Here is an 11,624-nt window from a genome sequence, read left to right as displayed (position 1 = left end):
AAAAAAAAACAAAACTGGGGTCTGAGAGCTGGGCGTGGTGGCTCACGCTTGTAATCCTAGCACTTAGGAGGCCGGGGCATGTGGATTGCTCACAGGTTTGAGACCAGCCTGAGCCAGAGTGAAACCCTGCCTCCAAAAATAGCCAGACGTTGTGGTGGGCGCCTGTAGTCCCAGCTACTTGAGAGGCTGAGGCAAGAGAATCGCTTGAACCCAACAGTTTGAGGTTGCTGTGAGCTATAATGCCATAGCACTCTACCGAGGGTGACAAAGTGAGACTCTGTCTCAAAAGAAAAAAAAGCTGGGCTCTGTAGTCCGTCAGATCTATGTTCACATTGTGATTCTGCAAGCTTTCTAGTGCTGTGGCCTTAAATGGATATTTACTTCCCCTAACTTTTAGGTTCCTTGTTCAAAACACAAGGATTCTTATAGTACCTATTTCATAGGGCTGTTATGAAAGTCGAGGTTATATATAGAAATCACAATGCCTGGCACATAGTAAGTTATTAATATTTATATTACTATTAATGGAGGCATTTCACACCAGTTAGGGACAGATTTGTAGATAAGGCAATTCATCCTTAGCCTCTCAGTACATGCTAAGTTAACAGCTGCTTCTACTTGAGCATCAACAATAATCAGATCATTGAAGGATAGTTTTTCAGTGCTGACATCCTTTTAATCTGTATGATTTCAGTGGGGGCAGAAAATAAATCAGGCATGGACAGCCCCCTGGTCCAGAGATTACTTCATTTGGGCATCTGTATCCCAGTCCTGAGGACACAGAAGAACATTTTGGTATGGGCACTCCCAGTTTGACTCAGGTGTCCCAGACTTGAACCTCAAGATAATTTTTTTTGGTGGGGGCAGTGCCTGTGCCTCAGTGAGTAGGGTGCCTGCCCCATATACCAAGGGTGGTGAGTTTGAACCTGCCCCGGCCAAACTGCAACAAAAAAATAGCCAGGCATTCTGGCAGGTGCCTATAGTCCCAGCTCCTAAGGAGGCTGAGGCATGAGAATTGCCTAAGTTCAAGAGCTGGAGGTTGCTGTGAGTTGTGACGCCACAGCACTCTACTGAGGGCAACAAAGAGACTCCATCTCTAAAAAAATAATATTTTTTTTTTCTTAAGATAATGAATTAAATGCCATTTCTCCCCATTTGGAGACACAGTGATTAGACTCAGTTTCATCAGCTCAACACAGAACAATTCACTGGCTTGCAAAGTTTTTCTTTTTGGTGGTGGTGGTGGCATTTTTATTCAACAGAATCTTATGCAGAATGTCAGATGGAACTGTGCTGGTGGAGGGCTCCTCTACCATTTGGCCTCCTTTATTCCTTTGAAGCATTTCTAAAAAACTGTAGGATCCTGAAAAAAATAATTTGATAAACACTAATCCTTTTTGTTATATAGTTAAGGAAATTGGATGTAAAGCTTTGCCAAAGGTGACTGAGCTGGTTGAGGCACAACGTGGCCCAGAGTATCTTAAATGCCCTGGTTGGTTATTATTTGTGCTTAAGAAGAGGCAGTTGCTTACACAGTATGAATTGAAAAGCTTGGTTTGTTCTTTCTCACCCCTAAATTTATTCCTAAGGCCTAATCATGCGCTGTCTACCACATCTATTACCAGGACATTGTAAGCTCTCTTATCATGAATTGGTGATTCAGAACATAAAGCAGGGGATGCTGTTTAGTTTTAAGATTAGGGAGAGTTCAGAACCCCGTATGTCTAGAAATAATCTCCCAAAGGCCTGGTGGGCCATTTCCTGGGTCGGTCAGAAGCACCCAGGAGTCAGAATGGTAGGTGTAGGGCAGTAGGCCATTACATGGCTGAAGGGAAATTATTACAGAGGGTAGTGGGAAGCCTTCCAAGACTAGCTATTCCCAGTTTTTGCCTTGGTGTGACCATGTGGATCCTCCTTGCCAACATGGTGTGACCAAGTGCCATGCTTGCTGGAGTTGAAAATTAGATGAAAATGTGAAGACTTGCTTTTTTCCTCCTCAACAGCTCACAAAGAAAGTGAACAACATAGAAACAGGCTGGGCCTTGGGGGCCACCTTTCACCTGTTGCAGTCTCTGGGCATCTCCCACTGAGGACACACACTTCCTCTGAGGCCTGCATTTGCCAACAACCTTTTTAAAGGGAGGATGAGAAAGGACTTCGTTATTTTCTGAGCGAGTCTGGGGACAACCTAGACTGAAGGCCAGCTTTATTTAGGAGAAAGGGGGCTTTTACAGATGGGTCTTACCCTTGAGCCTAGAAATTTGAGTTTAATTTTACACATCTAATGTAAACTACCTAATCACTTAGTGTGTACTGCTCACGCCAGAGTCTAAATCTTTGGGATTCTTTGTGTGTTGACAGAGAGCCTGTGAGCCAAAAAGTGTAGCTTTGGAATTCAACCTTGGAGAGCCCAGGGACAGGTCCTTGGGAACCAAAGAAAAATCTCATTTCAACCCTTTGAGTGCCTCATTCCTTTAAACATTTTCCTTTTCTTCTTACATGCTAAATTAAGCTGATTTATTATAATCCCATGACCTATCAATACCATCTTGTTTTCTTCCCTATATACTGCCCTGCCCTACCTATATTTGCACCCACCTCTCCCAAAGAGGAAAAAAAAATGGTTTTGCTTTCCATTTTTACAAAAAGGTACTATATCAGAATTTGATCCTGTTCTATGCTAGTTCCAATCAGCCAACAGAGAGCCATGCTAAACGGTAAGAGAATGGAGAGTAACTCATAACTGTGCAGCCTTAAGACAGGCGGCCATCCAGAGGGTGTGTGGCTGCCTCATGTAGCTCACCTTCTTGATTTAATCAAGTTTTAAAACTCAACTCTGGGATTAATGAGCATGTCCTACTTTATGTGTGTATTCAGTGCTAGTACCACTCCTACGCTAACGTGTTCATAGTATTTTCTGTGGTCCTAAACTTATTTTCTTTGTATTTCTAAGAAACAGAATTATACACTAGTTTTGGGTCTGTGGTGAGAGCTGTTAATCTGTGCTATTCTAGAAGTAAGGGACTAGACCAGCTGTTAATCTGTGCTATTTATAAAATTTGGGCATACCCTCTCTTTCAGATTTCCCTTTTATGTTCTCCATTTATAGCGATACCTTCTGCCCTAGCTAGGGAGCAGTTTAACTAATATCCTGAGTTATTTATCTAGTGCCGGGGTGTCCAATTCCCTTCCCAATACCCCACGTTTGATTTGGTTGGCTCTTTTGATGCACATCAGTACAGTGGACCAGCATCTCCAGAGAGAACCATATTTAATGACTTTTAAGTTCTGAGCCTGAAGGCTCAAAGCTCTTAATTTTGTGAATTGTTTTCCCCAGAAGCCATGATCTTATACTTCTCCATGTGGCAGTCATCTGCTTCTTATCCACCTCAGTGAATAAGAACACCTTTAGTGTTCTAAGATCTTCCTGTGGTCTGGCTTTACTTCCACCTTCCTTGTTTGTATCTCCCCAAAGAGTAGACTCCTTTCATTCCTCTCTCTCACAAAGAATGTTACTGACCCTCACACCAGTTCCTAGGGAACTTCCCTTGTGTCCATAAATATTTAACATCTGTGCTGTGCAAGGAACTAAGCAAATTTCAATATCCTTATCCCCAGATTTTTTCAGTTCAAAGTGGAATTTCTTCAGACTTTTCACACTTACTAAGCTCAGCTTAGTACTTATTGCCTTCTTCAATAAATGCTAATCTAGAGTTAGAATCTTGAGTTAAAAATAGCACAAAATACAATCTAATCTACCCAGTGCACTATTCCTTCACCTTTCACAACAGGTTACTGTTCAGCTTCTGTCTAGGCATGTTTTCAGACAGCCCATTCCATGTGGGACTGTGCTCATGTTAAAAAAAATCCTTCCTTATATTGAGCTAAAATAAAATCTGCCTACCTTCTCAGTGTTCTTAGTTCTGCTCTGTTCCTTCCAAAGCCTTTCAATATTTTTAAGAAAGACCCTCCTAAGTTCTTTATGGTCTCTTCTTTAACATGTGACAGATTTCTAGATCCCTCACCATCTTTGTCAAAAAAGTAAGGGGCTAGACCAGTCATAGTACATTAAATGTCCCAGGTATTAGGGAGACTATGTCCTCCAGTAGAAACCAAGTTGTTACCCCAGGAGGTAAGGTATGTTCACTAGACTCCCCCTGCTTGACAGGTTCAGAGACATAAGATTCCCTGGCCTTTACCACTACAGACTGTCTCTGAGACTTCTTATGAACAGGATCCATTTTGTAGAGAAGCAAACATTGTTCAGAAGGCTCCTTTGGCCATCCCAGATACCTTCAGAACTCATGAATAGAGGTATTCTATCTCCAGAAATTTATCTAAATATATTTTATTAATCTTGATTAGAACATCTGGAGAATGAACCAATTTGTCCATTTTACGAGCAATTTAGAGTGAAAATTTTTGTTTCTTAAAAGAAAAAAGCAATTTGTGTACAGTGTCCATTTTGACCCCAGTGTACTCTTTGGGCCTTTCTTTAAGGGGTCCTATAGATTCTAATACTGCTGGTTAGTTTCTGCTCTGTAAATGTGTTAATGTATTTAAAATACTAGGACATGGCCTGGCACGTGGTAGATGTTGTGTTTGTTATCATCACTGTCATATGAAAAACATCCTCTATGGGTCATGGAGGTCCTTGCAAGGTGTGCCTTAAAATTCTTCATCTTGCCTGATGCTGTTTGCATACTTTTGCAGAATCTGTGTTCTCCACACCTAAGCCACTTTTCTCTTTTTTTATGAAAAATGACCTTGTCCCTACAGTCTCTGCTAATAGTCACAGAGCTTTTCACAGCAGCTGCCATCTTTTATTTTGGGCACATTTTTCCTAAGATTCCAGGATGGGTTGTGACATTGTTATTTTTTTACTCTAGTATCTCACACATTTTCTACATTTGCCTGAAAAGCTCCCCTATGGTAATGGGCTTCTCATGCCTTTAAAAATTATTCCCAAGAATTGCTTACTTAGTTCAAAAGCAGACTGTTTCTTCTCATTTCATCTTCAAGTCAGACTTTTGGGCAAGATGTTCTTTACAGTGAGCAGATTTAACAGACCTGAAACATTTCTTCAAAAGGCATCTCTGGTACTATGAAAACACCATTCCCTCCAGGTGGCTACCAGTCTGCACTAAACATAAATTTCTGCTGCTAATCAGTTTCTCTTTTGAACTGGTTCCTGAGGTCTTCAAACCTGTGTAATGAAATTATTTATTATTTTATTAAACAGTGGTCCCAGAGAGGAATCATAAATAAAGTCGAAATCTGGTGCTGTGATGAAGTAATAACTAGCATTAAATCTGGTTTTCTTTTCAGAAAGTCTAATGCATCTATAACAAAGGCTAAAGCAATTCATATTTAATTTGCATTCTGATGTTAATTTAAAAACAGCAATTCTAACAAAAATGCATCAATTGAGTATTTCTAATTCTGCCATCAAAAAACAATTGTATAAATTTATGACCAGTGTGTATGGGGCAGGAGGAACCCAACTGTATGAATCTTCGCTTTGAAAGAATTGTTAACCAAGTGAAAATGAATGAGACAGCACCTCAGTGATTTTTGTTTTAATAATAAAATGTTCTTTTCAACCAAATTGTAATAGTCTTCCATTAAGGTTTCTTCCCTTGGTTTGGCTAATACATCGTTCTCACAGCAAATGACTGCTCATTATTTGGGCTCCATGGGCCCATTAGCAAAGAAAAAGAGATGAGAATTCTTTTTTTTTTTTTTTTTTTGAATGGTAACTATGTACATTAATGCACTTCTGGGGTACAGTGTGGGGTTTTCACACACAATCCGAAGAGATGAGAATTCTAATGCAAAATAAATGTATTAAATTAAATCTTGAAACTGTGTGACACAGTCTTGGGCAGGATATCCTTTTGTTCATCAACATAATCTCTACAAGAGGAGCACTCATTTGCTTGCAAAGGCCATAATCTGTTCCTGGAAAAAATAAAACAAGGTGAGTGACACTTTTAACACTGCAGGGCGTGAGGACAGGTGAAGAAAATAAAATATCCAAAGTGATAAAAGTAAAAATTTAGCCAAAGTCCCATATAGTTCCCTCCCAAGAGTCCCTATTTTATTTCAGCTAAAAATAAGAAAAAGTATCTTTAACTGGAAGTTTCTCCAGGAAACAACAAAAGGAGTTGATCTGGTTTGGGGTGGTTTTTTTTTTTTTTTTTTTTTTTTGAGACAGAGCCTCAAGCTATCCCCCTGGGTAGAGTGCAATGGCATCACAGCTCACAGCAACCTTCAACTCTTGGGCTCAAGCGAGTCTCCTACCTCAGCCTCTCAAGCAGCTGGGACCACAGGTGCCAGCCACCTTAGGTGTATGCGGCTGGCGCCTTAGCCACTTGAGCCACAGGTGCCGAGCTGGTTTTGGGTTTTTTTGTAGTTGTTGTTGTTTGAGACAGAATCTCACTCTTTCACCCTGGGTAGAGTGCTATGGCAGCCTAACTCATAGCAACCTCACATCCTGAGGCTGGAGTGATCAGAGAGTACCTGGGACCACAGGTGCCTGCCAGGATCCCTGGCTAGTTTTTCTATTTTTAGTAGAGGCAGGGCCTTGCTCTTGCTCAGACTGGTCTCAAACTCCTGAGCTGAAGCAATCCATCCACCTTGTCCCTCCCAGAGTGCTAGGCATGAGCCATCACATGTGGCCCAGCTAAAGGAGTTTAAACATCCTTATCTTTACAAGTTTCTATTCATCATTTTTAAGCCCTCTCATATACATAAAGTTACTGCTTAAATGTGGACTTCAACATCAACAAGCCTAGCAAGTACCTTTTTGCTCAAGATCACTGGAAAAGTGATGATAATTTTATGGCCAAGAAAAATTCACAGAAATTAAAAGATGTTTACAAAGTCACTTCTCCACGAACAAGAATCTTGGAGAGGCATGAAGTGACCTCTTACTTTGAGTGGAGATAGTGCATTTGTGGCCTGCAAGCCCCAGGTCCTTAGCAGCACAAGTGGAGTAGCACTGGTAGAGTATAGCCTTTTCAGTAGGTCTGTAGCAGCCAGAAGAGCAGTATTGTGACGCTGTCTATCTGTTTCATACCCTGTAAGGTGGCTCATGGAGCCTGGAGAACAGAGGAAAGGTTAAATTCCTAATCCAAAATAAGTATGTTTTCCTCTCCTAATAAACCAGGTACATTTTATGTCCATCCCATTTTGCTACTATGGACTGTTTGGGAGCTCTAATTTTCCCCAACTACATGATTGCTGGATACTTCTCTAAGGTACCTGAATCCTTACCTAAATCTCTCCCATTGAAGGCTGCAGTACTAAGGTGATGGACCAAGCTGGAGATATCCCCAAAGCCCATGTTGACACCTTGTCCTGCGAGTGGATGGACTCTGTGTGCAGCATCCCTAAGAATAAAGCAGAGTTTAGGTATGGCTTCTGGCAGCATAGTGAGAAGGGAACAGCCCTGCCCTGCTATCATCTTACCCAATGAGCGCCACTCGAGGCCGGACGTACTCAGCAGCATGTCCCAAGCCAAGAGGAAATAGTACTCGGCTTTTGGCATCCACCCTGGCTACGCTTGGAGGTAGCTGGCGAGCTGAGACCTTAGTGGGCTTCAGAAGGGCAATAGCATACTGCAACGCGGTACCAGTTGAGTTGATGAAGTCCGTGTGATTAGCATCACTCCACTGAGCACGATCAGCCACAAGACAAGGTGAAATTTGATCAGTGACTAGCAGGGAATTAAATATTCAACAAGGAAACCCTTTTTATAACCAAAGCTAAAGGTAATGCTACCTAATTTGCCTAAACTGATTAAGACTATAAGTAACAAGCCCCTCCAACAAATGCTAAAGTCATCCTCCCATCCTCCCCACAGGTTTAAGGATCAAGCTAGACTACTCAGAAGCAGGCCCCTGCCTACCTCCAAGCTTCAGCTTTTATTAGCACCAGTGCTCAGTAACCATGTGCCAGCCACAACACGGCTCATCATATAATACTCTCTTGCCTCTCGGACTCCCCTCTAGTACTCAGAACATCCTCCCAACTCTATTTCATCAGGGTAACAACTCCAGAGCATGCAGATGTCACCTCTTTGTAATCTCTGCACCCTTCTTAGTGTGTGTTTTCCTCCTATGTGTACTTCTATCATTGTACTGAAATTGTCATTTATATGTCTGTCTTCCTCACTTGACAATGAACTTCTGGAAGCAGGGACTGTCTCATTTGTCTCAGTGCCTCTAGAGCCTGTTATGTAGAAGGCACTCATAATTGTTGTTGAATGAATGTTACAAAAGTCCTAGACTTGTGCTGGGAATATATACTAATGACCCAGAGGGTACCATTCACCATTTATCTTGGAATGCACTTCAGTATGTTCAGTTCCTTCTAGTTGCTACTACAGAACAATGGAATTTCCATCTTCAGCATGAGGTTATTAGTGAGTAAGTAGGGTTCAGTGGTTCTAAGGCTCTAAGGGTCAGCTTGATTTCAGAAATGAGCTTTGCCACTAGCTCTCTGACTTGAGGCAAGCTCCTCATCTCTGTCTTATAATGAGGATAATAATAGTATCTATTGCAAAGGTTTAGTGAATTAAATCAATAAGTACATGTAAAACTCTAACCTGTATCTGGCACAGAGTAAGCATAAACGTTAGCAATTATTACTATTAATGAATTTAGTAAATTTAGATAAATGTGGCATTAGGCTCCAAAAAGACTGCCCATATGATCTCCTCCTGTGTCTCCTCCTGAATACTTATTACCATTTGCTGAGCAACTACAATATACTAGATAATACGAAACACAGTCTGTCATCCTGGGTATAGGGCCATGGCATCATAGCTCACAGCAACCTCAAACTCTTAGGCTCAAGCAATCCTCTTGCCTCAGCCTCCCCTAGCTACTTGGTGCCCACCATGATCCCCAGCTAGTTTTTCTATTTTTAGTGGAGACAGGGTCTCAGTCTTCCTCAGGCTGGCCTAGAACTCCTGTGCTCAGGCAATCTACCTGCACTGGCCTCCCGGACTGCTAGGACTATAGGCATGAGCTACTACACTCAGCCTCATTTTTAGTATTTATTCATTCCTGAGGAGTTAGTAGTACTATTTCCATTTTTCTAGAAATTAACATGTAAAACCAGTACTGAACCCATGTCTGCCTATAAAGCTTACTCTTAAGCTCTGTGCTGAAATGTGCTCTGTCCCTCCCTGGAACACTTCCAATGAAACAAGTCTCAAAGATTCAGGTAGTTGGGACCTAGTAAAGCTATTCCAAATTATTGAAATATTATAGTTTCAAAAAAGGCCATTGCTAACCACCACCTAGGCAGCTGTTTCAGTCAGCATTAACAGTAGCCCACAACGCTCAAGAGCACGCACATGTCATTATTTCTATTGTTTTGCATTTCCCTGGATGCTCTCCCCCACATAATCCAGATCAAGCATTAAAGCTACAAAGGGGCAGGTGACTGGTTCGTCCTTTTTCCTTATTCAAAACCACCTTTCTGCCAGGTGCTGTGGCTCACACTGGTAATCCTAGCACTCTGGGAGGCTGAGGGAGATGGATAGCTTGAGCTCATGAGTTCAAGACCAGCCAGAGCAAAAGCAAGACCCCATCTCTACTAAAAATAGAAAAACTGAGGCAAGAAGATCGCTTGAGCCTGAGATGGAGGTTGCTGTGAGCTATGACACTATGGCATTCTACCCAGGACAACAGCTTGAGACTCTGTCTAAAAATTTTATAATAAAAAATAAATAATTAAAAGTAAAAAACACATTGCTGTATTCACCCCTCAACACATCATTAGCTGGATACATTAATACTCACAAAAGCAGAGTTAATGGCATCTACAAATTTTTCCTCATCCATGCTAACCAGCTCTGCTGCATGTTCATGGGATGTGGACCAAACCAAGGAACTCAAGGTGTCTGAGAGCTGTGTCAAAAGAACATTGATACCAAGGGATGAGACTCTTTGGTATTTGGGAGTTCTCAAGCTTAAAAAGGAAGACATGAAGAAGAAACAAAGTAGCCTGGGCTTAAAACCAGAAAAAGGCTGAGAGAAAGTGAAATCCTAAAAGAGGAAGGCTGAGTGCTCAGGAGCAGACTAGCCAGAAGGACCTCTTACCGGGAGCAAAGCAATAGGCCCAGAGGGAAGAAATCTCTGCCAAGCTACATTGTTTTCTGTGGCCTGCAATAGAAAGACAAGTTTTCATGAGAAGTACAAAGTGCTTCTGGGTAGAGTCACCAGATGACAGCTCAGGACCTTACCTCTGATAAATACAGAGTAGCCACAACAGCTGACTGGTCATAGTTCCAGCTAACATTCTGGATCCCAGCAGCCTGCCGTACTCCTGAGTTGTGACCATCTGCACCAATCTGCATGGAAGCAAGAGCCTACTAAGTCTTAAAACCTCTTCATAAATTAGACTTGCTTCAGAAGTTTTTCTTTGTACCCCCCACCAAAGTTTTCTGTCCTAAATATTGATAAGCCCACCTCGAATAGGAAACTTTTTATCAGACCTGCCTCACAGCCACTATAGGAGTAGCCCTACAATATATCGCCTCAGTCTCAGCCAACAGACCCCAAACTGGACATCTGACCCAAAAAGTGCTTGACATAGGTTAAACTCAGCCAGAGACTCTTGATATTTGAAATAGAGAATAAGGAAAGTTTCATTATTGGGCAAGCACTGGAGCTGAACAGTCCCGACATAAGGTTAGAAATGGATGCTGTATAAATGGGGAAGCTGGTGAGCAGAAAGAAAGGGAGAAAAAATGAGCTGCAAGGAGATGGATGACCACAGATCCCTGAGGGAGAAAGAATGCCTCAATTCCTGACGTTCTGGTTTCTGTCCCCATGAAGTCTAGGTATCTTTTATTTCATGACCTAAGATGACCCATTAAATTGCTTCCTATATAGGATTTACAAGACTGTCTTGAGTTGGCTTAAATGGGTACTTGTCCTTATAACCATAACTTGCCTACAATTAAACTATAGCTTAGATCAAAAATTAGAGACCCTGGAATTTAGGATAAGATACAGATAATCAAGACCCCTGGCAAATAAGAATCTTCAACTACCAACAATTTGGTCTGGAGGGTGCTGCCATCACCTAGGGTAATATGAACCCAAGGGCTGGAGTCTGTCATAGGAAATGGACAAGGCCAGGTGTAGCCAACAGCTTTGCTTCTGTAGCGAACTGTCACTCGATCTGGGAGGTCAAGAGGAAAAAAAAATTAGAAAGGCAGGCCACACAGATAAGGAAATGCTATAATTAAATCTAAAGCAAGGTCCTAGGCTAGCACTCTTATCATTACTGGCAAACAAGAAAAAATATAAAAAGCATGTAACCATTGGATGGCGCCTGTGGCTCAAAGGAGTAGGGCGCCAGCCCCATATGCCAGAGGTGCAGGTTCAAACCCAGTCTGGGCCAAAAACTGCAGAAAAAAAAAAACAACAAACCACCAAACCATGTAACCGTTATTGTCTAAGCTGATAAATGCAAAAACCACAGAGATGGCTCAGCGCTTGTAGCTCAAGCAGCTAAGAAGCCAGCCACATACACCTGAGCTGGCAGGTTCCAATCCAGCCAGAGCCCACCAAAGCTGACTGCTGCAACCAAAAAAAAAAAAA

General features: G+C 41.8%; 2 protein-coding genes across 4 annotated transcripts in view; one reads left to right on the top strand and one right to left on the bottom strand.

Annotated features, from left to right (window-relative positions):
- Window positions 1-5,608, top strand: part of ENTPD5 (ectonucleoside triphosphate diphosphohydrolase 5) — a 45,709-nt gene extending 40,101 nt beyond the window's left edge. For all 3 annotated transcript variants that reach the window (XM_012803488.2, XM_023511526.1, XM_012803487.2), the window contains one exon: window positions 2,004-5,608. In XM_012803488.2, coding sequence (XP_012658942.1) covers window positions 2,004-2,090 — 87 coding nt within the window. In that variant the 3' untranslated portion in view covers window positions 2,091-5,608. The remainder of the gene's footprint in view (window positions 1-2,003) is intronic.
- A 221-nt stretch (window positions 5,609-5,829) lies between these two features.
- The window catches only part of COQ6 (coenzyme Q6, monooxygenase), a 17,892-nt gene continuing 12,097 nt past the window's right edge, over window positions 5,830-11,624 (bottom strand). The window contains exons 5-12 of the mRNA XM_003786903.3: window positions 11,072-11,202; window positions 10,259-10,366; window positions 10,116-10,178; window positions 9,816-9,923; window positions 7,474-7,676; window positions 7,279-7,394; window positions 6,937-7,103; window positions 5,830-5,961 (exon numbers count right to left, since the gene is read on the bottom strand). Coding sequence (XP_003786951.1) covers window positions 5,932-5,961; window positions 6,937-7,103; window positions 7,279-7,394; window positions 7,474-7,676; window positions 9,816-9,923; window positions 10,116-10,178; window positions 10,259-10,366; window positions 11,072-11,202 — 926 coding nt within the window. The 3' untranslated portion in view covers window positions 5,830-5,931. The remainder of the gene's footprint in view (window positions 5,962-6,936; window positions 7,104-7,278; window positions 7,395-7,473; window positions 7,677-9,815; window positions 9,924-10,115; window positions 10,179-10,258; window positions 10,367-11,071; window positions 11,203-11,624) is intronic.

Source organism: Otolemur garnettii, unplaced genomic scaffold (genome assembly GCF_000181295.1).
Source record: "Otolemur garnettii isolate 467f Iridium unplaced genomic scaffold, OtoGar3 scaffold00020, whole genome shotgun sequence".
Lineage (NCBI taxonomy): Eukaryota > Metazoa > Chordata > Mammalia > Primates > Galagidae > Otolemur > Otolemur garnettii.
The sequence above is the reverse complement of the archived record's forward strand: the minus strand, read 5'-3'. Positions and strand labels throughout refer to the sequence as shown.